This window comes from Clupea harengus, chromosome 22, assembly GCF_900700415.2.
Source record: "Clupea harengus chromosome 22, Ch_v2.0.2, whole genome shotgun sequence".
In the NCBI taxonomy this organism is placed as follows: Eukaryota; Metazoa; Chordata; class Actinopteri; order Clupeiformes; family Clupeidae; genus Clupea; species Clupea harengus.
Window position 1 is genome coordinate 10286846 of NC_045173.1, and position 21206 is coordinate 10308051.

The 21206-nt window shown below is 44.4% G+C and overlaps 1 protein-coding gene across 3 annotated transcripts in view; it reads right to left on the reverse strand.

The window, feature by feature from the left end:
* The window catches only part of gpm6ab (glycoprotein M6Ab), a 62366-nt gene that overhangs the window by 18789 nt on the left and 22371 nt on the right, over positions 1 to 21206 (reverse strand). The window contains exon 1 of one of the 3 annotated variants that reach the window (XM_031559553.2): positions 14157 to 14644. The exons of 1 other annotated variant lie outside the window; for it this stretch is intronic. In XM_031559553.2, coding sequence (XP_031415413.1) covers positions 14157 to 14193 — 37 coding nt within the window. In that variant the 5' untranslated portion in view covers positions 14194 to 14644. Of the gene's footprint in view, positions 1 to 14156; positions 14668 to 21206 lie in introns of those variants that run through there. One more of the 3 variants, XM_031559554.2, reaches the window with a different exon arrangement.

Consider the following 21206-nt stretch of genomic DNA (forward strand, 5'->3'; position numbering starts at 1 on the left):
TGGAGCTGCTGAGCTCTATCACCTGCGGGAGGGGTGGAGGGATGCGTTGGCCGAGCATTTACGCGCCCTGACGGAGCCAGTGTTGTTAAAGCAGGACAAACGGGCGAGGGGGAGTTAGCACATGCAGGAGGGCCTCATCCATAATTCAGAGCCCAGCGCAGCGCTGCTCGGAGATGTGCCTGCCATCACCATCAATTATTCAGCCACAGCCCCACACTTCCCTCTCTCTCTCCCTCCCTCTCTCTCTCTCTCCCTCTCTCTCTCGCTCTCTCCAGCTCACTCTCTTTCTTCACAGTCTCTGTCATTCTCTCTTTTTCTCTTCATATTTCTCACTCTGCCAATCTCCATCTCATTCTCCTACTCTCCCTTTTTCGCTGTCGTCTTCTCTTTTTTCACCCTCTTTCTCTCCTCCCTCTCCCTTTCTTTTCTCTCATTCATCTCTTTATATCTACCTCAATCACTCCAATACTGTACCATTGCATCATGTCACTTAGGGGTATGTGTATGTGTTTCACTGTGTGTGTTCATGTGGTGAGAAGTGTCGATATGTTATAGGGTTGTGTTGTATGTGCATGTGGGTTGCATGGTATTCTGTTTAGAAACATAACAGACACCAATAATATACACCAATATATACCAAACATAAATATGCAGAAAAAATATATTTCTTGCTCCACACCCATTGTTTCTAGCTAGCTAGCTAATCAAATGTTCCATTAAAGCCATTGTTTGAACAAACAACCCCAACAGCCCTAATGTGTTATTGTAACATGACCCCGTTTCACTGGGCTCAGATGGAAGACAGCAGCCGCACGGCAAGTGGGCAAAAAGGCGTCTCCCTGGTGACAAAGGGAGCACCTCTCGCCCCACCCCATCTCCTCCCCCTCTTTCTCCCTCTACCACTATCACGCCCCACCCCTCTGTTTAAGTCCTTCCTCCCTGTCTCACACTCACTCTCTCCATCTGTCTCACAGCTACAGGGGGTGGGGTGGGGCAGGCTGTTGTGTTCTCTGAGGGTCAGAGGTCATAATTATCTAATGGCTACTACAGAGGAGAAGAAAAGAGCAGGCATGTCCTCATAAAGCAAGGGCCAGTGGCTAATTGAAAGACGAGACTTTACTCTAAAACCCTTCTTTTTAAACAACCCCCCCCCCTCAATAAAAACTCCTCACACACACACACACACACACACCCACCATACAGCGCATTCATATCTTTTCCATGACAGCTTAATGGAGGAGTTGAGGCCCCACCGACAATAACAATCCCCATCAAAAAATAAATAAATTGGAAGACAAAGGCCTAGGGGGAGATATAGCAGGTAGCAGGTACTGCAGTATATCAAATAGTTAGGTCTCTTAGCACTGTGCTAAAAAAAATGAGTTTTGAATGGCACTCAACATGATCGGTGCGGGTGAGATACAGCACTTAAGGGAAGTGGCGGAAATGGGACATGTATGGCCTAGTCTTCAATAATGTTTATGACTCTCTACACACAGTAGAGAGGTGGACAGATAGTTGCCTGGGTATCCCAGGAGCTTTAAAAAAACACAACCTTTAAAACACAACACTTAGCATTTCACCACACACACATACACACAAGGCTTCTGTCTCATTCCTGACTTGTCTATGCCTGTTTAATTGACCAGAGTCGTTACCATGTCGACGGAATGGTGCAAATTCTGCCAGCCTGGGTGTGATGACCCACTTACTGTATGTCAGCAAATTCAGCAGGACAATGGAGAAGGTTTGGAGACCCACTATTGGAACAGAACATGGAGGAGGGCAGGGAGAAACTTTTACTGTTTCCTAACTAATCCCAGAATAATTGTTCTCTATAGGCAATTCAGCAGGGATCAAGGCATACTCTGTGATGTCTTGATCTGTGCTGAAGACAGACAGAAAGACAGAAAGAAGAGTTCTTTCTACACTGGGGGAAGTAGTTTTGACAAAATGACTTGTATCCGTACTGTTCTGTACAGTTTTGACCAGTTATCATTCTTTCAGTGGATATCTTAAAATTAAAGAAGCCCATTGCCAGAAGGAAAGAGAGACACACGGTTACCACAGGGAGAGGGAAAGAAAGAAAACTGAATGAAAAGAGACAACATGAAAACGTCAAGAGCGGGTTAGATGTGTCAGGGCTTAAAGGTGGCTCCGCTGATCACAGTCAGATCATGTCATTCAAGATAGATGACCTGTGGTGGACAGCCGAGAAAAGACCTTTATGGCACCAGGGATTCCCACATGAAGGCAGTTGGATCCGATGTCAGTGAAAACCTGATGAATGTCTTATCGCCTCTCAGTTGTCCAGTTCTGTTCAAACTCACTACACCATCTTAAACAACCCTCCACCCCAAAAGAAAAAAATAAAGAAATAGAAAAAATTCTATTAAACTATTTCACCTGAAAGATAAGGCACATCAGGTCATCAATAATAACAGGGCCCTGTGTGGGCTGGCTGGCATTGTCATTGCCCAGTTCCAGTCAGACCATAGTCCCCACAGGCCTCTGCCCTTAGATGCCCTGGTCATTTGGCTAGCACTCTCTGGCTAGTGTGCTCCATTGGGCAAACTAAACGAAGACTCTATGGTCTCATTTGCGCACCAGTTTGGCTGGCCGAGGGACAGAGAGCCAGTCGCGTCTATTCTCTATTGTATTGACAAGGCCCGATGCGTCCTCCGCGGACATGAAGACAAGGTGGCCACAGCCAGATTATGTAAGGCCAGTGTTTCTGATCCAGTAGTCCGCAGGCCCGGGCCTGTGAATGAGAGGCACTGTTTGAAGCGCCTGCTTTTGTCTGTGTGATGAGGGGATTCTGTCCGCCAAGTCTGAGATTCATCGAACTGTGGCTGAGCACAGGCCCTGGGGTCAGTGCAGTACAAATAGACCTTCATGGAAAAGTTTCTGTCAGGAGTCAACTGCCTTTTCAGAGGGCCGTTAAAAAAAAAAAAAAAACATAAGCTCTGCAAGGCTTGATAGCGAGCATCTGCAATAGATGAGTCGTCACTGTTGAGAGAATGGGGTCAGGGCTCAAACTAAACTTTTAATGACAAAATGCTTTTGTTCAACATCGATAAGTCCTGTAAACAAGTGCTGTCGGCACAACAATGAATTAGCAAGAGTAAAGGAATCACATCTGAGAGATGCAGAGCTGAGGTCTGCCTCCGTTACAGTGTAATCATGTGGGGTTTTTGTCATGCAAATTAATATGGCTATATCAGCGCCTCAATCGGCTCAAAATGGCTGCTAGCCATTATAGCCATTGTTATTTATTCACTTTGCATCAAAAAGGGCTAAAAGTCATGTTCACCAATTATTTAAATTTCCCCGCTTTTCAACGGGAGCCATTTTCTGTCTCAATTTTAAATGGCTTCCCTGATGCCACTGATTAGCCTGCACTGAGGTTGTGAGCCATCTGACCAAGCCAGCTGTTTGACACAGACAGACATTACTCACATACAGGTTAAGCTGATTCCACTACATGCTGCAAACTCTAACAAACCAAACAAGCCTTGTCAGATCGACCTAATGGAATCTGAGCTCAGGTAAATCTCCATACCCTGAGCACGTCACCCACACATCCAGATAGACTGCTAATGTGAATGCATATTTAAACACTTGGTAGAACAGGAAAGTATAAATCATAGGGAATGCAATTACCATGACAGGCAATGAACTAAAGAGCTGGAAAACACTGCTGTGGTTCTTTTGGATGTTTGGATACAAAATAGCACTGGCTCTTATCCAAAGGTGATTCATGATTTCAGCATGTTTGTTGACAGTCTTATGGGTCTTCCATAATGAGTTATGGAGTATTGAGATATGATTTGTGGGTGAGGGTAATTGCTGGTCAGACTATTGGCTTTGGGACGTTGGGACCCAGGTGGTGTTGTCTCCTTATGGGTTTTTGAGTGGCCATGCAAAGCATCGACGTATCTCCCCTCTTTAAAGTTTAATGATGACCATATGGAGAAACAATCTCTCAGAGTAGCCCCTCATTAGAAGCCTTAATGGAGAGCTTTTAAGATCATCACCAGTGCATTAAGGGCATCTTTAGTTTGTGCCGCACCGCAAACCAGCACTGGGACCTCAGCTTGCCTGTGTAAATGTCCACAATGCTTCTAGCTGTGTGAGTGTGAGAGTGTGTGTGTGTGTGTGTGTGTGTGTGTGTGTGTGTGTGTGTGTGTGTGTGTGTGTGTGTGCGTGCGTGTGTGTGGTCTGTGGTTGTACACTCATTGTGAAACATGGGGTGTTCCTCTGGGCTACGGATAAAGCAGCCTCCTCTCCCCAGTTCTCCTCTGCTGGGAGGATAATCAGCAACATGTTGCGTCCTCGCCAGTCAAAGCCTGGTGAGTGGCATGTGATGCTTGCTGTCAGTGGCAGCACAGCAACCATCCCCTAAAACAATTTTCAGAGCTGCCAATCAAAACTACACAAGTGATTTTGAATTGCTCTTTGATTTCCATCTCTTACTCTACAATTTATGCCTTTGAGCATCTCACGAGCCCTCCCAGCTTGGCTAAATGTGTGATGCAACCCAACCAACATCCATGGACATCAGTCTTCACACAGCCCTCTTGTTTTTTTCCAAGAGCAACAAAGGATGAACATTGCTTTCAAGTAACCCTTAAAAAAAGATCATATGCACTTTGCGCAGCATACTGTATTATATAGTCAACTGTTTCCCCCCAAACTGTGCTGCCTGTGGGTGAAAGACCAAAGACGTGAGATATCTGTTTGATGCTCTTTCACAGCTACGCATGTGTATGAGGTCACTATGTGTGATGCCACAAGGGGCCAAGAAAGCAAGAGCAGTCTGTAATTGGTTCCAACACCTTATTGTGAGGGTGAATGATTGTGGCTGACAGCATTTCCGCCAACCGCGCTTGAAGATCCCACAAAGCAATCGCCAGGTGCCAATTATGCCCGCATGAAAGAGCTCCTGTCAGATCCTAGTCTTGACAGTCTACACATGATGTTTAACCGGCCCAGTAAAGACCAGGAGCCGTATTCACAAAGCATAAAAGTAGTTCTTAACTTGCAGATTTAAGAGAAACCTTAAAATAGGTCTAAAAATCTGGTCTAGAACCAAGAACCGCATACATGAGGAGCTGGGGGCAGGATTATCGTGATCAATATGACCTACTTAAACTTTGTGACTTCCATTTTTACGAAACCAGAGCTGTCTAGCGGGCTACTAATTTCTCATATTAATGTTACGAACTAGCTAGCTGACTAGATAGCTGTTGGTTAGCTTTAACATTATCCAAGCAAGCATATCTACTAATTGCTCACATCAATGTTGTGTTTGAGATTTGTAACACTGATGTCAGAAATTAGTCGCTAGCTAGTAGCATAGGTTTTCTGCTTTTCTGCTGTTTTTTGCTTACACTTTATTTTCACTGATTTTGCGAAATCCCATTCATTTTTCCTTTGGAAACCAGGTAGTGTGAAAATGATAACACTTGAAACTACTAACTACCGGTCAACTTCCATACTCTGTTGGTTTTGAATGGCAAATTGGCAATAAATATGGTGGACTCTCCATGGGAACGAGCAAAAGGAGTGTAAGTGGGTAGGGAGAAAAAAGAAAGAGCTACATGTATAAACTTTGTAAATATGGATGTGTTCAGAGCACTAGAGTGTGTACATTAAGCTGTTAATTTGCAAAAAGCTGTGTTGTAGTCATGTCACAGAAGTTGAAAATGTATTTTCACTCCAGGCCGATGAAGGTGGAACATTAGGGTGGCCTCCATTTTACTGGACAGTTGAAATTGTGTGTAATTTAGTTTTGCGTCATTTTGAAAGCATAAGACCAAAGTGTGAGGAGTCATTGCTTTGAAAATCAGGTTGCTGTGGGTAGCTATTATAAAAATTGGATTGGAAATTGAAGTATTCTGGGAGAGCCAAGTGTTCCTGATTCAATCTTCAGGTCTCAATGTAAACAGTGATATGATTGAAGGACCTAAATCAGTGCTCTTTAGAACATTAACAGAGCACTTTGACCACAACTAACCACAAGAGACTGTTGGCCCAGTTTGGATGGATTATGCTACTTTACGACAAGTACTTACAAACTGCACATAAATATTTTAAGACCAAAAAACACATGATCGCAGTGAGGAATTTGATACACTGAATAGAATTCAGTAGCTCAGGCCACAAAGGACACATGCCCTAAGTGTGGGTGAAAGATGAGCTCAACTTCAGTATTTTCAAAATTCAAAACTTTGTACGAATTGATCTAACAAAGCCTTTTGTTTGCACTTACTACTAGTTTAATCAACCTTCTGTTCTTTTACTTCACAATATCTAAGATCAAGCATGATTTTATGGGATATATGCTTGTCAATAGCATAGCATATAAACAATAGCATTCTTACAGCATTAAAAATGCTTTCGTTTTTTGTCTTTTTCTTTCACTTTAAATAGATTGCAAATGCATAATTAACTCTCTACACAGGCAAGGACACAGGCACAGTCTCCCTAATCTACTAATAAACTACTCATTACCTAAACCCCAACCAAAAGAAAGTGAGAAGGTAATTTACCACCACAGACTCACAAAACAGTTAAGTATGATCCAGTAGAATACTGTTGTTCCACAGCCTTGAGAAGTATTTAAATTCCATGAAGGCGATACCGGTATGCGTTGCACAAAGCATGCCACCTAGTACCCTCAATGGTTTCAGACCTCATCTTTTTGAGGTCCCTCTAAACGCCAAAACCACTGCTTCAGGCCATATCTGCACATGTGGTGCTATAGAGGTCATAACTTCCCCTGGACTGAGCTGTCACTCTATCGCTATAGGAACCTATGTTAGTTATTTTGGGAAATGGCACCAACAACCATACAAAATGAACCGTTATCTGCAGTACTATAGCATAACACAGTAGATATGTCAGTCACAGCAGTATGTTAGGGAAGTCTTAAACCATACACTTAGCTTGAGTAGCTTCAAACAGTGGAAAGAAATGGTGGATCACTCCAAGAACAGTGTATTCTTTAGGTGTGAATGATTAATGTGATGTGTGTCTGCACAGGTCCCAGAGTGACAATCGATGCGCAGAGGCCTCACAGGGACAAGCTCAGAGGTCAAACACTTCCCTTCAGGGTGCAGTCACAGCACCACACACGTGGCCCTTAACACCAAGACCCCCTTCAGGCTCAGACAGAAATCCTCATGTAACAAAGGACCCCTACTGGTGACTGAGTGTACAAAGGCACTTGGTCCCAAACCCTGCTGGTTGATATCTCTGCAGTGCTCTAAACAGAGGCCTCGCAGCTTTAAAGGTGAATCAGTTCAGCTCTGTTTGGTTTTACCAACTGCAGGTTGTCAGTGGTCATTTAATGAATCAGAAAAGTTGCATCAGTCGCAATCTCTGCAGTATGCACCCTAACCAGCGATTATACCTCAATAGTCACATAAAATGATAGCCCTAAATGCAGGTTCATTGTCTTATTAAGGGGACAGCTAAGGCTCAGGTTTATGTTATTGTCCTGTGTGTGAGCAGCACTTCTCTGCTTTCACTAATGGACTAGCAGCAGCACAGCTGACTGAGATGGTTGTGTTTAGGATGGTGCTCGGATGGTTAGGGGAGCTGGTCCTGGTACCGTGCCCACATTCTCACTAGCTGTGCTTCCCCTTGTTCTTGCTTTAATGTACCATATCTCCGCTGTGGTTAATTCATTAACTCTCATTACTCTGCTGCTGCACAGGCTGCGTGGTTGTTTAACCACATTTCATACACATTCGAATGAATAATCACCGAAAATAAATTAAATAAGCAACTACAATCTCAGGAGGGAGAGACTAGGGAGAGGACCTTAGTCTGTAAAGGCCGGGTGTTCTTTTCTCTGTTAGGGTTGTCTTCCGGAATTAGAATCTTTAAGGGAAGACAGGGTATCATATCTGCTTTCTCACTCACCTGTGACAGTTCCTGTTGCTCATTCCTGTTGCTCAACATTATTGCTGAATATGCCCAGCAGTTTGCCTTGATTACCTTAACTGTAAATGCCCCTGTTATCCTTCAAAGAATACCAGTCTACCAGGTTTGGTCTACAAGCTGTATAATATACAGAATCCATTTTAGACACAAGGCTCAGAACACAGCCCAGCACAGTTGAGCTTTGTCACACTGCATCTCAGAATAAAAGATGCTGAGAAGTCTTAGAAAAAAAGGCAAGGAATCAATGAAAGCCCAAGCGTTTCAATTTGTGCCAGGCTACAAAAACCTGTTATCTGTGTCCTAATGGACCTGCTGGAAATTGCCTCTGGTGTGAATGATTTCTATGCCTTTGTTTTGAAATACAAACTTTAAAGTGAAAAAAAAAAGACATGGATGCGAAGCAAACAAACTAGCATGTACAGTTGAACATAGACACAGACGCACTCACTGGCCGCAGCCTTTCACATGTAAAATAGGTAATTAATCATTGTTTCCATGGCCAGTGTCTAAAGCTTTAATAACTGCATGGAGCGCAGAATGATTGACAGCAGCTTAACAAACTCATATGACCTGCTTGAGTAAGTATGTATACATTTTTTGCATGACAATAATGCTGTTGCCTGTGACATTAACAAGACATGACACGTTTTCTTTTTTTCACCTATGAGTCAGCCACATGATTCTATCAACACAGTGTAACGCTGAGGGCATCCTCTAACAGAATTACATCACAGCTGTTTCCCTCAAGCTCTGTGTCAAATTGTCCATTGTTGTGTTAGCAATAGGACTGTCATCACAACTGGTGCTCGGAGCCTCGCGGAATCCAGGAATCCCACATGAAGAAGGCTGACCCTCGGCCACAAAGCACAGGCTGCTCCTCAGGTCGGAACACTAATTAAACGTTCTGGCATAATTAAGGCTTGCACCAGACAGAAGGACACTCAGTCACTGTCCCGAATGAAAGCAACTGTTTCACCGCTTGCCAAGAGCCTCCAGCACTGAAACGGCAAATGGTTAGCCACTGCTAACTGTTCACCAACACACTAGTGCAGCATTAGTCACCCATCCTTGTGCTCTACTGGCCACTGTAGTGTGCGTGTGTAGCCTGTGAGCTGTTCCTCACAGGTTAACCCACCGCTAACCAGCCCCTGATTTGCCCGCTAACCTCATCAGACTAATGTGATTATGGCTCATGATGAGATCGTTTGGTGCTTTATGGTGCTGTCCTCCGCCAGGTGAGCTGACACATGGCTGTGTGGGTTTATGGGAGCACTGCAGGTCTCTCTAGCAATACTGGCCTGTGATTGACTGCAGTTAATGAAAACGTTTATGGCTGCCTTGCCATCACACAGAGGGTGAGAGAGAGAGAGAGAGAGTGAAAGAGAGAAAGACTATCCTTTCCAGAACACCTGAGCTTAGTAATGGATGTTCAATAAGTGATAAGTGTTCTTTGAAACTAAATGTTGATAAACTACACATGCATATGTTAGAACCTTACGTCATTTAGAGCATACCATTAGTGAATTCTAAATAATTAATGAATAGGTGAAAAGTAGGGCAATTCCAAGGTAAATCTGAGCCATGGCTAAATAATGCTCCGCTGGCATGTGATTTCCTTCAGACAGTCACAGATCAATCAGGCCTTAGTGCATTGAGAGAATGCGGTGAACAACAGCCCCTGATTGATGAAGCTAGAGAGCGCAGGGAACCCGCGCAAGTATTTAATTTCACTACTCACTGTATGCAGTCCAGAAAGCTAATCGATACGGCATCCATAATAAAACCACTTGATAGACGAGCCAGAGGCTGGTGTACAACTCAGCTGGAATATAATTAGTCTTTCCAGTCTGGTTTTCTAATTAGATACATAGTGCTAAAGTTCAAGAAGAATTTTGATGTACTGTGCCCACCGTCGCTAGTATGATTATGCCATTGGCTTTACATATGGGAAATAAATTAGGCAGTGCATCTGACGAAAACGGCCTTGTCTCTCAACACAGGTGTCATTATCCTACATCAACATGATTGTCAATTTCATCGTCACCACCATGACTATTCTCCTCCTCATCATGCTAATCATTATCACCATCACCATTATTACATGGGCTGCCATCACCTTCCATTTTGTCTCTTCCCCAGCTCTTTTTTTGTTTCTCTCTCTCTCTCACACACACACACACAGACACACACACACACACAGGGGTGTCACCCTCTTTATGACAGTGGTTCATCTCTCTGCTGATCCACTTTAGGGCAGCGAAGAGGGGCATTAATCTGCCACTCTCTGCCATCTGCTAAAGATGAATGATTAATCTACGCCTGATTCCAAAGCCATGCGCTATGGTGCACTGATATGACCACAGCCTCTGTGTCGCTCAAGGCCACTGTAGGAATACGAATGCCTTCATTGCCATTGTACATGTACAACAAGATTCAGTGTGCAGTACCAAGCTGCATAGGAGGAATTACATATAAAATATACAATTTAAAAAAGTGAAAAGGGTAAACAGGTATTTGAAATGAAGGAAAGCAATATGCATTTCGTGTGTGTGCATGGGTCCCGTCCTGAGATGTCTCTGGACGTAAAACTGAGCATTCCCTCTTGTATCAGTGAACAGTTTTGTGTAAAACATTAGCAGCAATGCAGTATATAATATGCAGTTTAAGTGGAAACATGACGATGGCTCTCTGGGTGCAGTTGATGACCTGCTGCGGAGCTTGTCTCTGCAAGCTGGTGTGCCACGGCGAGATGCAATACGTGAGGATGTTCTCAATACTACAGCAGTAGCAGCTGACAAGCAGGTCCTTTCTAAGGTTTACTTTCTTTAGCGACCTCATAAAGTAGGGCCGTTGTTCTGCCTTCTTTAACAGTGCTGTGGTTTTTGGCAGCCCATGATACATCCTCCGACATGTGGACGCTCAGGAACTTCAAGCTTGACACTCTTGTCTCCATTGATGAAAACTGGAGTGTGTCCACCACCTCTTTTCCTGAAGCCGCTGATAAGCTGGTCTTACTGGTGTTAAGAGATAAGCTATTGTCTGAGCCAGACTCATCGTTATCTGAGACCAACCTTATTGCTGTTGTATCGTCCGCATACGTAATTATGATGTTTGCACTGTGGACAGGAACACAGTCGTTAATGTAAAGGAGGGGGCTCAGAACGCAGCCCTGAAGAACACTAGTGTTCAGTATTAGAGAAGAGGAATGATGTGTTCCCATGATCCAGGTGCAGAGGTGTTGGTTGGGGCCAAAGTCTTGGAGCTTGGAGACCAGTTTGTTGGGGATTATTGTACTGAGTGCTGCCCTGTAGTCAAAGAACATCATCCGGACATATGTATCTGGGTGTTCAAGGTGGGGTAGAGTAGTGTGAAGGTTATGCGTACTGGTGGGGATCAAGGGTGGCTGGATTGTGGATTGTGGATTGTGGATATGTGTTCCAGTCTCTCAAATCCACTTTATGACGATCGAGGTGAGTGCAACTGGACAGGAGTCACTGAGGCTCTTAGTGGCTGATTTCTTTGGAACTGGAACAGTGGTGTCTGTCTTAAAGCATTTGGAGACAGCAGCCTGTGACATGTTGAAAAAGCTGGTGAATACCTCTGCTATTTGGGCAGCACAGCACAGCCTTTCAGCAGTAGTCCAGGCATTCCATCAGGGCCTGCTGCTTTGCTGGAGTTCCCCCCGCAGGACACTCATCTTAGGTGTTGTGTGTGTAGTGTAAATTGTGGGTCTGATGCTGTGGGCGGTGCTCTGCTTGTTGTTTCCTTCTTATTGTTGTAAAAGCCGCAAAGAATCTGTTGTACTGTTACTGCAACGAAAATCTATAAGGGACTGGGTGTCTTGCCATCCACGCCGGAGATTGTTACCTGTGAAGTGGTCCTCGATCTTTTAGCACATTGGCTATGAGTGTATAACTGTATGTGTGTTTGTCGGTTTGTATGTACAGTGGTACATTGGGAGGGATTAAGTATGAGGTATCCATCATAAGTCACCAAGAGTTCCATGTATTTGCCTGGGCCTCTTACACTACAATCCAGACAACACAGGCAACACAGAAACACACACACAGACCCAAACACACACACACACACACAAACACACACACACAAATACTGCCCCTCCTTTTGTCCCATCCCTGGTCACAATAACAAGATCCTTGGAGGGAAAACAAGATCCTCTCCCTCCATCTCTCTCTCTCTCTCTCTCTCTCTCTCTCTCTCTCTCTCTCTCTCTCTCTCTCTCTCTCTCTCTCTCTCTCTCTCTCTCTCTCTCTCTCTCTCTCTCTCTCTCTCTCTATCCAGTATCTCTGGCACCTGCTCTATCTCCTCTAATCCCACCAACCTCGTCTAAGGAGACCTACATAAATACCTTCACTTTTACTAGTTCCGTCTCTATTTGCCGTCAATCCGTCATACAGCAATGAAGCAATCCAAACCAGCAGATGCAGAATGGAAAGAGACTGACGGGGAAGAGGAGGGGCACTGCCTTTTCCCTTAGAAATGTAATTATGGTCCCAGTGACAGGAAATATGTAGGTAAACCAATGTCACCACGCTTGTAACAAAAATCTCAATGGCTTGTCCCCGCAGGGCAAACAAAGCTCAGTCTCTGAGGACTGAACTAATTTCAGCAGGCAATACCAAAGCCCATTTAGCAGCTGTTGAGATTGTGACTGCTTCAGATGGGCGCAAGCTGCTGTGTGTGCACCCCATTGGAACAGCAGTGACAGGTTCAAGCCAACCAAACACCTTATACCTTGCTCATGCCTCAGAAACCACAGCATACTTCATCAACAAACAAGACCTATGTAGCATATTTCTGACAAAAAACTGTCAGGGCAGGTTTGTTTTGAAACATGATCTTGTGGCATATGGTATGTGAGAGTGACACACACACACACACACACACACACACACACACACACACACACACACACACACACAGAGAGAGAGAGAGAGAGAGAGAGAGAACCAGAGACACAAATTCAGCATGTTTACAGCTGCCCTGCTTTTTCCCCTGTCCCCCTGAATAATAAGTGGGTCAGGTCTAATGAGTTAGCTGAACGGTTACTTAAAGGAGGCAGGGAGCTACGGAACACCAATATGACACCAACCAACCTCTTCGCAGCAGTCCCACACTGCCTTCTAAATCAAGTCTCAAAACATCCCATCCTTTCTTTCTTCCCTTCTAATCTCTTTAAGGATGGACACAGGGGTAGACTGAGTCTCAGCACTCACTCTACGCCCTCCTTTCATTGGCTGCACATATTTCAGTGGAAGACGGCTTTGAACCTGAGCAACATCTAGATTTTGATAATTCATGACACTCAGCTCCCTCCCTTTTGTTATTTTGGAAACCAAAAGAGAGATAGAGGCGTACCAGAGAGAGAGACAAGTCTCTTAGAGGAATTTTTTGTCTTTTTTTTTAACACAATATCGCTCCCCTACTCTGCAATAACACACCCACCCTCCAAGCTCTTTTCCTCAACATATTTGCACACACACACACACACACACACACACACAAAGACACTCACACGGTTCTGCTCTTAATCACATGAATGGCAGCCCTCAACAAAACAAACAACTGTTAGAGGGACAAAGGGCTGGTGACAGCCGTGCTGATCAGATTTGCGCTGGTGATTGCTCCGTAATGGCAGTGTTGTAACGATAACCGGGCAGACGGGGAGAGAGAAAGATAGAGAGAGTCAGAGATGGAGAAAGAGAGAGACAGCTAATTTGTTCCTATCCTCCAGTCTCCGGTGACCCATCAAGACACGCGTGAAAGCACGGCACCAATAAATGGCTCACAAAGACAATTCCCATATACTGCCCCCCCCCCCCCACATGCCCCTATGGTCCTGTGTCCTGTCCCAGTCAACAGCACAAGTGCTCTATTTAAAAACAGCATGCCATCAACTATTCAACATGCAGCCCTCCCACAGACTGACATCTCATAAACAAACAATGAAACAATGGAAAAAAGACAATAATGGGCATTTCAATCAATCACTCAGTCTGTCAAATAAATATGAATATGATTTTTTTTTTTTTTTTAGAACAAACATGTCTATCTCTGTGTTCACGTGAAGACGATCCACTGGCACATCCAACAGCAGTGATGCAAGTGCATGTGTGTCTGTATCAATGGACCAAAGTGGAGAAATGGCTTAAAAATAAGACTCAGAATTTCTTTCACAATACCTTTCTGTGTTTGTCCTTCTTCCATATTCTCCTCCATTGTGGCTTGGCTTGCTTCTGAAGCTGCTGTGCTCGTACACTGTTTAACAAAGCCCTCGGTAAGACGGTTAAACCTCCGTGTGTCAGAGCGAGAGGGTGTGTGTCAGTGTGTGTGTGTGCCTGAGTGTGCACACGCTGATTTTTTTTCCTGAAATCTGGTGCGCTGTGGACTAGTGACTTGAGGGAAGTCCTCTCTCTGTTTTGCTCCCTATCTCTCTTTCTATCTCTGCGTCTCACGGACAGACCCCCACCTCTCTGTATCCCTCTCTCTCTCTCCCCCTCTCTGTCTCTTTCTCTCTCTCTCTCTGTCTCTTTCTCTCTCAGCCCTGTCAGCCCAGGCTTTGCGCGTTCCCACTGATCTCTCTGAATCCGTTCGTCCGTGAAGATTACCGAGCTCCTCTCAATTGTTGGCCATCGCAAGAGAAAGCGCAACCGACAACAATGCAGAGGCGCATGTAAGTGCCAGAGTAATTACACACAGACAGACACACACACACACACACACACACACACACACACACACAAACACTCACACACACACACACACACCCCCACACACACACACACCCACACACACACACACACACACACACACACCCACACCCACACACCCACACACGCGCGCGTGCAAAAGTTCCCTCCTTCCCCAGTTTCTATGCCCCAAGGGAGACCGGGCAATTAGTGCTCTATTCACAATGATGGGTGTCAAGGAAGACTGAGTGAGAGAGGAGAGGGGGACAGAGAGAGGGCATGAGTGCTGTGCTGGTGGACAGGGCAGGGCAGGTGTTATCACGCAGAGAGGGCTTTATGTTGAGAGGTATGGATGCTCTCTACTGAAGAGAGCCTGCTGCACTCTGAACAGATGGAGGGGGGTGGACCACTGGACCCTCTCCCCAACAGTCACCCCCACCCCCCAACACGCGCACACACACACACACACACACACACACACACACACACACACACACACACACACACACACACTCGCACACACACGCACACACACGCACACACACACTACCGCTCCCCCTCCCCCTCCCCCAGACAGAGTGAAAAAGCCCATTAGCCCCTGGGTAATATGGGCTACAGCCGTAGCTCAACAAAGCACAGAGAAGAGGGGTTTTTAATGTCATTATGAAATGAAATTAAGGTTTGAGCTATGATCGGCAGATCCCACACCTCACTGGTGTGAAGTAAATGGGCGTGGTGAAGACAGGGAGGGGTCTCTCCTGCATTTCACAGTGCGCTCACGAATGGCAGTGTTTCGGTGAAGAAGATAACTCTACTTGGCAGGTCATTACTGTATCCCTGTAGGGCGTGTGTGTGTGAGTGTGTGTGTGTGTACGTGTGTGTATGTGTGTGTGTGTGTGTGTGTGTGTGTGTGTGTGTGTGGATGTGTGTGTCAGCACCACACCCTAAATACATAAAGATCCAGTAGTCTCTTAATCTGTGTTTAAAGATTAGACTGAAGATGTAAATCATGATCAACAATATCTAGATTCATTCTGTTGATATGCTATAATTAAATGAATATATAATATTAATTAATGTGCTGCACCTAAACACTACGTTCACACTAAAACACACTAGAGAATATGTTCAGAATTAATTTACATTCAATACTAAATGTCCTGTTATTTTGTTGCATGTCCTATTGGTGGCAGATAAGGGGTGAAAGACAAGATGGGGAAGTGAGAGAGTGAGAGATCAAATGCAATCATGTATATACAGTATGTGTGTGTGAGAGAGAGAGAGAAGAAGAGGAGAAACCACTGGATGTGAGAGTCCGTGTGACACTGACACACCTAGAGAGGGAGACACATATATTGGCTAACTCGGTGGTATTACCTGCACATGTGTGTGGGTTAACAAAACATTTTTATCTGCAATATTGAGAAATGAGTGTGTGATTGTAAGAGTGTGTGAGTGTGGAGTAACATGTACAGTATGTTTGTGTGTGTTTGAGTGAGGAGTAACATGTATGTTTGTGTGTGTTTGAGTGAGGGGTAACATGTGTGTTTGTGTGTGTTTGAGTGATGAATCGTACAGAGCACAGGCGCAGCTGGCAGACACATCCTCAGTGCATACAGCAGCCCTTAGAACCTAGCAACAGAGCAGTCCAGAGAGGAGCGCGGCTGAGATGCCATGATTGGATACAGACAGAGGGATGCATTAACTATGCAACAGTTGCATTACACAAGGCAAGGAGAAGGAGAAGAAGAAGAATGATGATAATGAAGAAGAAAAAGATGATGAAGATGATACAAATGATGATGTAGAGGAAGAAGAAAAGGATGTAGAGGCAAGGCTCCGCTCACACTAGAGACTATGGGGGATGGGATGAAACCTTGAGCTAGACTTACAGCAGTCCTGCATGCATGGTGCAGACATTAGACCTGCTGTAAAACAGTTGTGGTGGACTGGCCTGTGGGGTGTCACCAGAAGGGTTATGTGTCACTAGAAGGATTATGTGTCACTAGAAGGGTTATGCGACGGATGTTAAGTATGACCATGCAGGTCCAAAAGCAGTCTAGATTCTTATATACTCAGCTTTCACTGATGGATCCCCTTGATCAACTTTCATATAGTATAAAGAATGTGCTGATTTCCCTCGTATAAAACATTTGAAGACCATCACCATAACCATTAAGAACATATACGCATATTAGGCAGCCGAGCTCTGCCCACTCACATTGTCTCTTTTCTTCCCCTCCTAGTCTAGACGGCCTGCGCTGTGGGATGCTGCTGTAGTCTCTCCACCTGATCTACCCTCTCCCCACATCTACCCATCTCCACACTGTCATGCATTAATTCTACCCCACTCATGATACATCTACATACTCTGTGCCAGCCTATTTATCACATTGTAAATAAATGCCACCATCGACATCGTTTTCAGTTTCATTGCTCTACTTATCTGAATAGTAACCTCACGAGCACACTCTATACCCACTAAGCTGTTCTACAATACTTGAATGCTCTCCCCCTACCTTATCCACTAGTCATTTTGTATGCATCATGTATATACCATCTTATGTTTGTATCTATCGTGTACATTTGCCACATGCATGCTAGCATAATCTTCCTGATATGTGTATGAATTCATCTGCCATGTTTGTTATTCCCTAAGCCCCCCCCTCCACCCTTCTATCTCTACCCAGCCAGCTCCAAGCATGCGGGCCCTCCCCTTTTGGACCGAGGTTCTGCTCAAAGTTTCTTCCTGTTCCTAGCAACACCTCTTAGGAACAGAGACATTTTATTCTATGTATACTGTAAGTAAAGATTGACCCAGTGCTGACATTGTATGCAGACAAGATCTTACAGAACCCCTGGGAATACCCACCAGCTCCGAAAAGTAAACAATTTCTTTATGTTTGTGTGTTGTAAGAAATGAAGGAGTCCTCGAGGTCCAAATAAGATTCAAGCTTTTAATCCAATAATGCGCAGTAACAGAGTACACGAAATACTTCGGATTCAACGGCGTCAGAATGAATACCGTAACAACGTAAAACACCACACTTATATACAATCAATTCATGAATATTTACAAACTCATAGAGAAAAGGGGATGGCTTGGTTTACCCTCTGTATATTAATTATATCTGTGGTTTTAATGCATACTAATGAAGTTCTAGAGAGTTCTCTTTGTGAATAAGATTCTGGCGACCATTTGTCTGTTTGGAAGATCAGCGTGTCCTTCTAACAATAGACCTGCTGATTGCGTTTCGATGGCTGCGCGATCAAGATGGCTTTCAGACTGGTTCTCCTCCGGTACCCATTCTATAATTGATGGCCGTCGCTGAGGTGTTAAAGCGGTGCCAGGGTGTGGACCTCTCTTGTTAGCATAAGACACCATTTGTGGCAGAAGTTGGGCTATTTCATTGATATCAAACTTTTACTCCTATTACTTCAGGAATGATTGTATCAATTTCCCACAAGCCCCTCTTTGATGCTCTTGGCCCAGAGCATCACATTAAGGTCTGCTTTTTCAGTCCACATAAGGGGTCCAGTGCCGGTGCAGTCTGCCCTAAGGTTGTCCCCTCTTTGGCCATTAGGGATCTTACCCGCAGTTATGACTCACACCTCAACAACACTGGTGTAACCCCGTCATCCATGGTGTCTTATCATGGTCCTTCTGTAATTTGGTACTAGAATTAAAAAAAAATGTTTTATAAATTTGGCTTGAGTCTGGGAGGAGAACATCTAAAAACCATCATATCCAGCGGGACCGGTCCAACGTAATCCTAGATGTTTTGGCAATCTGTTGTTTCAGGACATAGCATAGGCAATATAGCATCAAACTCTGTAATACTATCAGGATAATGCATAGACATACGGCTGCCTTGAATGTGATTTCCCAGAGCCAACCAGAGAGAGCGATACCCATGTCTCCATCATGCATTTGACTTATCAGACCCTTGTCCTTGTCTTCTAATTCTTTCTGCATCTTGACAATGTGGCTATCCTTCCTCTGCATCAAAGACATGAGCATACTATCTAACTGAGGCAAGTCATACTTAAATTCTGGGATTTCTTCGACATATCCTAACTGTTCTTCTGCGTCAACATACAAGTTCTGCTGACTAGTGTTTACATAAGGAAACTGATAGTTTCCGACTGACCAGGTTGAATTAGGCGTAATACAAAAGGAGGTAGAATTGATGGGACAGATTGTCTCATTACCATGAGTGAATACAGAAAAATGATCATGTGTGGTTGTGATACAGGCCTGGTTATCCAGTACTACTACCTTTGTGAAATTATTGTGAAGGTGGGTTAGCTGAACATCACAGGCTACATAATCAGATTGGGGGGTTCCACACAATGGTTGCTTTCCCATTGCATCACATTCACAAGCAAACCCAAACGGTGTGTGTTCACAACACTCAGTGTCCAGACTCCGCCACTCCCCAGACTTCAATTGTGTGATGAATTTGGGGAGGTCTTTTCTTTCCTTTAAGACGTTTTCCTGCAGTACTCCTAGACTTTCCACTTTCATCAGCCTTTCAAATACTTGTTCTGACTGAAAGATCGGGACAGACACAGTGAGGAGCATAGCATACATTTGTCTCATAAAGCACCCAAATCGATCAAAACTATTCCCGGCAGAGCAAGCCCATGATTTGTCCTGTGGATTGTTAATCACGGTTTCGTTCCACCATCTCAAGATCTGAATAGGTGGAGTTCTGTTGGAGGGTTTTGATGGGCGTCCCCCATTACGAGTGAATGGAAGGTTTATTCCCTCCATCAGGGGGCCATAATCCAGTGGGCTGTAAAATCCAGCAGGAAGGGGATGTGAGGAGATTCTGGCCATTTGTAGGAGGTAACTATATGGAAGGGGTAGTTTGCATTTGCCCAGCATATTCATGAATACCTCCAGATTCCCGGAAGTGGTGTTAAAACAGTCCTTCAACCCAAACCACTTCATCATGACCTCCTCGGTGAACAAAGATGTTGGGACTTTTCCTGCCAAAATTTGCTCTAGAATCTGTGAAATGCCTTGGTATTTAATAGAGGCAAATTGTGCACAGTATAATTCCTTTTGAACAGTGTTGAAAGCGTCTTTGTAACGATGGTTGAGTATTGATAGTGTAGATGCGATGGTGTGTATGTCCTGTATAGTCTCTCTCTCTTCTTGTAACCCTTCCTGTAGGTAAGCATCTGTCTGAACAACCTGTTCACCTACGAGGGCCTTAAGTTTGAGTTCGTTCTTCTTTAGTTCCTGGGCAGTTATCCAATTTGATAGTCCTAATCCTGTTCCAGTGGCTCCAAGCAAACCATCCATAAACCCCAGTAACTTCCGTCGTCCGGGGAGTCCTTTTGGATGGCCTGTTGGACGTTTATCCATAGGCTGGTTAGTGGATGAACCGGTTGCCACAGCTCCATGATATCTCAGAAATGCTGTGGTCAGGAGATCTTTGTACATTTCGGTTCCACTTGCTCCTTTGCATCTCTCATCCACATCGGGAGACCATGCAGTCAGGTTCACCAGGACCGGAATATGGACCCACTGGATGTTGTTAATCAGCACTCCAGGATACGGTTTCGTCACTACCCCGGACTGGGGTGCTGGTTGTAGATCAGGACACTCCCGCAACCATGCCACTGGAAGGAACACTGCCAGGATCCACTGCCACATATCCTCCTCGGTTTTTTTTTTTTTTTTTTTTTTTTTTTTTTTTTTGGTTCTGAAAGTGAATTAGAGAGAAGGATTAGATCCCCCCCCCCTTTTTTATGTAGAATATAACACAACATTGAATACATGTATGACAAGACACTATAAACACTAAGTTACAAATCATGTAACATAAAACACAACATTGAATACATGTATGACAAGACAGTATATACACCTAGTTACTAGAACTACTCCGGTGTTGGACATTTGTTCTCAGGTGTCTTGTATGCTTTTAACTGGTCAATGTGGAACCATTTCTTCATAGGTTTCCTGTTCTTCCCTTTATAGTCAACCTTGTAAACAGAATCTCCACATTTGTCAATAACAGTGTATGGTCCACTCCAATTAGCTGTCCAGGGTCCCGTATGATGGTAGTTTTTGACCATGACCTCTGTTCCCAGTTCAAAGGTCTGTTCGTTTACAGTTTTATCATAATACATCTTGTTGTATTTCTGGTTTGACCCAATCTGTTGAGCTGCTTGATGGTACATAGTTGGTAGAGAAGAGCATAAGTTCTTAAAGAATGTTTCCGCTGTCCAACCTTCCACCATGGGTTTTGGGACCTCTAGTAAGAGGTGTTCTGGCATTCTCATTTTTCGGCCAGTCATCAATTCATGAGGGCTGTACCCTGTGCTCTTGTGGACGATACCTCTTACAGACATCAGAATGCTGGGGAGGTTCTGAGCCCAGTTAGGGCCATTCTCTAGCACCATTTTCTTTAGGGCTGTCTTCAGTGTCCTATTAGTGCGCTCTACACTTCCTGAAGACTGTGGGTGGTGTGCTATGTGAAGACGATGTTTTATACCTAAAAGTTTTGTTAGGTCTGTGTGGATTTT